Source organism: Octopus bimaculoides, chromosome 15 (genome assembly GCF_046866305.1).
Source record: "Octopus bimaculoides isolate indiv1 chromosome 15, ASM4686630v1, whole genome shotgun sequence".
NCBI classification, from domain to species: Eukaryota; Metazoa; Mollusca; class Cephalopoda; order Octopoda; family Octopodidae; genus Octopus; species Octopus bimaculoides.
Window position 1 is genome coordinate 23,340,168 of NC_142942.1, and position 5,000 is coordinate 23,345,167.

Sequence of the window (5,000 nt, forward strand, 5' to 3'; positions counted from 1 at the left end):
ACATCTTATAAGGCAGTTCATATACGTGAAATGGAGTGGCATTGTGGCTGAGTCCTGTTGTGTAGACACGCGTTGGTTGTGTGGTATTGTGGGACTATGATAAAGAGACCATGATGTTTGCGTGCAGCTGTATTGAGACAATAATTACATGATGTGTGGAAGTGTCACTTGGCAATAAAGTCAGTTCGACAAGTATGTAGTACGTAACGAAGATATACTATGCTGTGTGACTCTGGAGACGCGTGTACAACTAGTGCAGTGAAGAAGCGAAAGGATGTTGTGAGGTTCTATAGTGTGCTTGTGAGAACAGACCGAGGTACCACATAAATTTGGCTAAGATGGTAGCGTTTGAGAAAAAATTTGGCTGCTATATCTAACAGGCTGTGTCAGCGTATAGAGAGTTACCACCACACACATGTTTATACTGATATTACACTTCAATATTACAAGGCAGTGAGTAATTGACCGATTCCCTCCCACAAAATTTCAGGCCTTGTGCCTTTCGTAGAAAGCATATTACTCTTCAATATATTTATTTTCAGCTTGCTATAATCGGTGCGACCATCGTTCTCGCTGGTCTCAAGATCTTGAGGTCCCTTGTGGACAATGTAAGTAACCAGCATGACATTACTACTACTACTACTACTACTACTACTACTACTACTACTACTACTACTATTATTATTATTATTATTATTATTATTATTATTATTATTATTATTATTATTATTAAGTCGACGGGCTGGCAAAATCGTTAGCACGCTGGACGAAATGCTTAGCAGTATTTCGTCTGTCGCTACGTTCTGAGTTCAAATTCTGCCAGAGTCGACTTTGCCTTTCAACCTTTTAGGGTCGATAAATTAAGTACTAATTGAGTAGTGGGGTCAATGTGATCGACTATCCCCCTCTCCACAAAATTCAGGCTTTGTGCCTATAGTAAGAAGGATCATTACTTATTCTGAGTTCAAATGCCTTGCAGTATTCGTTCCGGATCTTTACGTTCTGGGTTCAAATACTTAAAATGCACAGGTATAATGACCTCTTCAATACTAACAACGTTAAAGTCAGCTAGTCTTGTCACCATTCCCTTATTGCTCAATCATTCGTCATCGCCAAGGAGCAAATTGTACCTGCTTACATTTCTCAGTCAACCCGCTCAAAGAGTTACGCTTGTGGAGTTGTAAATGGTGTTGTATAAAGAACCATAACACAAACAGCTAATGTGCTTAAGGTTGAAGAGTGAAACTCGGAGTAATGTCGGATTGAAGGTTATTATTTAGAAATAAGCTTTAATAAATATATTGGGTTATACTCTCTTTCACTCTCTCAACCACTCTCCCTTTCAAGTATGAGGTATGTGTGTACATACATATATATACACACACACATATATACATGCATATGTATGTATATATATATATATATATATATATATATATATATATGCATATGCATATATATATATGTATGTATATATATATATATATATATATATATATATATATATATATATATATATATATATATATATATATGTATGTATGTATATATGTATATATATATATATATATATATATATATATATATATATATATATATTATATATATATATATATATATATAAGTATGTATGTATGTATGTATGTTGTTATGTCCTGTTATTTGTATTTGTGTAACTTTCTCCGTTTTTTTCGTCCTTGTTTTCGTATACATTCGCTGCTTTCTTCCAAGGAATCTAATGCTCTTAGCTTAGTTTTTCCTTGGGGTTGGTCAGATTGGAGCAATCTCGAGTATAACCAGCCGAAATTGCAAAGATAATCTGGAACTCGACTGAGGAAAGAAAACTCCGAATGATCCGTCCTTGTTTTCTTTGTATCGTCTGTCTGGATGTTTTGCGTTCTTGTCCCATTTTGTATATATATATATATATATATATATATATATATATATATATATACAGAGCTTTATATTAATAATGTATGTATATGGAAATTCCATTGTTCTAGGCTACTCATCTGTTGGTGTTGGTCATTGTGGCAGACATTTTGGCACTTGTCTCATTTTGTTTATTCTGTTACTTGGCAGACGTAAGTTGACATTTCTTTAAATTCCTTTTTTAACATTATCTGTACACACACATATATACACACACGCAAACACACGCGCGCGCGCATATACACATATACCCACACAAACACACAACTCGAAACATACAGACACACATTTGAATATACACAATTTACTCAAAATAAGACATATGAAATGCGAGCATAACACACATGACTGCGTATGTGTGTATGTATGTGTGAGTGTGTGCGTGTGGGGGAGTCTATGTATGTGTGTTTCATTAAATACACGACTATTTTTAAGCTTCATCATTTTTATCCTAGACATCTTTCATATTTTCTTAGCAAAACCTGTCACTCGATTGTTGACGAATAAAGTCAGCGGTCATAATAAAAGCCTCTACGAATTCAATCTGTATAAAAGAGACATTACAGCCTCTGAATATATTCAATAGAATTCCTAATAGTAAGGGTGAGAAGGTCGGATATGGACTTAGAAACTCTATTGCTCCAAACTAACTGCAAAAATCCAAGAAAGAAGGATGAAAGATAAATAGTAAAAGATAAAACTTGAACATAGTCGTTCTTTTAGTGAAACATGCATAAATGAGAGATTGTTCCCCATATGTAGATATACTATTAAACATACATGCATATGTGTGTGTAAACATACATGCATATGTGTGTGTGTGTGTATGTCTAAACTTATGGTATATCTATATATATATATGCACACACATGCATGTATATTATTATTATTATTATTATTATTATTATTATTATTATTATTATTATTATTATTATTATTGTGGCAGCGAACTGGCAGAATTGTTAGTGCGGCGGACAAAATGCTTGGCGGCATTTGGTCGGTCTTTACGCTCTGAGTTCAAATGCCACCACTTTATCTTTCACCCTTTCGAAATCGATAAAAATGAGTAACAGTTAAGTACTAGGATCGATGTAATTGACTTTCCCTCCCCATCTTGAAACTGCTGGCCTTGTGCTAAAATTTGAAACCATTTTTATAATTATTGTTGTTTTTATTTTCTTGTAGGAATTCAGAAAGGTATGTAGTGTGTTTCCTCTTTCTATATTCATACCAAATGTTTTAGTAATTTAGTAGGGCACAGCTGACACCCTTGCCTCCTGTACTACAACACTTGTACGCTTCCTTTAATAAACCCTATTTTAGTAAGAACCTTCGAGCCTAATAGTCTTCAACTATAGTTCTGACAATGCACTAGAACCGACGCGCTTTCTATATTTCAATACTAACGCACATCGCGTATCTTTCAAAAGCTTCTTTATAGTTTTCACCTGTTGGTAGCATACTGAGCATTTTGTTGTTTTTTTTTCATCCATTTGCTCATCTTTTAATACTAACAAAACTGCATTTTAACACCTCTATACCATGCCTGTGGTACATCATATATACCCTTCCGTAGTTCACAAACGCTAAATCTGCTAATAAAAATTTTGCAAAATTTCTTTTTTTTTTTTTTTTTCTTTTCATATACTGGGTAGAAACGTTACCATGAGTAGTTATATCCACACATAAATAGATACGTTTCGCCATGCTGGACCGCTGAAATCTACAATTTTTTTTTGTTTTTTAGTATTCTTTCTCTATTTATTTCGTCTTAATCCTTTCTGTTGAAGAGCTTAGGCTCGAAACATAAAAGTCTTTTTCATTTCCCCGAGCGTCAAACTAATACACTTGCTTATTATTCATACGCCTATCTTCATCTTTTGTGTTTCTATAAATTTCATATTACGTGTGTGTGTGTGTGTGTGTGTGTGTGTGTGTGTGTGTGTGTGTGTGTGTGTGTGTGTGTGTGTGTGTGTGTAACTATGCCTTTGGGCCCCGATGGCTAGAATATAAGGGTGCCATCGTGTCGTACGGCTTGTTGCCGAGATTTTTTAGACTTGGCAGAGCTGATTCCTGTCCGGCTCTGACTCCACTCGATTCCTTCAACAATGAGAGAAATAGACAAACCGAATGAAAGGCTTAGATAAAGGAAGAAGAATCGACCCCAGTATATAAAGCGGCGGAGCAAGCAGTACAAAGACCTCGATGGGTCACAATAAACAAATAGCAATTGAGAACACCTCCATATGAGAAGGGTGGCTGCTGGAGATAGACTGAAACAATTGTCAAATCGATGACGCCTATCAAGGCAGAAACACGTGTTCTACAATTGTCCTCTTATTTTCTTTCTCCTTCTCCTTAATGGTAAGTTAGCATTCAAGAATTCCTGATTCTTGTAATTATCTCCTGTTCTTATGTGGAGCTGACCTTCTTTGCCATTCAGCAATTGTAGCACATCTTCTGCGGGCGAAGAGGATTTTAATAAGGCAAGAATTTATGTCGTATGGTATTCGGTGTAACCTGTGTGCATCTATGTTGTTTAACTACATGTCAATGGCCGATTGAGTTATTTCACTTGGTTCATTTGTGCGTATGTGTGTGTATGTGTGAGTGTGTGTGTATGTGTGAGTGTGTGTGTGTGTGAGTGTGTGTGTGTGTCTGTGAAGATAGATAGATTAAATTATATCCAAAATTAAATATTTCACTTTGCTGTTTTATTGCAGGATACAGACGAGTATGTAAGTATAAACTTTTTTGTGGCACTTTTGTACAAATGCACACATAACATACACAGACAGAGAGAAGGGGGAGGGAGAGAGAGAGAGTAACACTATAACTCGAATACTGTGTGGACTGAGACTCTTCGTTGACACATCACTGGTGTATTATTCTTTTCTACTTTAGGCATAAGGCCCGAAATTTTGGGGGAGGGACCAGTCGATTAGATCCACCCGCAGTATACAACTGGTACTTAATTTATCAACTCCGAAAGGATGAAAGGCATTTGAACTGAGAACGTGAAGACGGACGAAATACCGCTAAGCATTTCGCCCGATGTCCTAACG

At 35.8% G+C, this 5,000-nt stretch overlaps 1 protein-coding gene across 1 annotated transcript in view; it reads left to right on the forward strand.

Moving 5' to 3' along the window:
- LOC128249542 (uncharacterized) overlaps positions 1 to 5,000 on the forward strand; it is a 12,848-nt gene that overhangs the window by 2,917 nt on the left and 4,931 nt on the right. The window contains exons 4-6 of the mRNA XM_089363578.1: positions 543 to 608; positions 2,007 to 2,087; positions 3,121 to 4,673. Coding sequence (XP_089219704.1) covers positions 543 to 608; positions 2,007 to 2,087; positions 3,121 to 3,140 — 167 coding nt within the window. The 3' untranslated portion in view covers positions 3,141 to 4,673. The remainder of the gene's footprint in view (positions 1 to 542; positions 609 to 2,006; positions 2,088 to 3,120; positions 4,674 to 5,000) is intronic.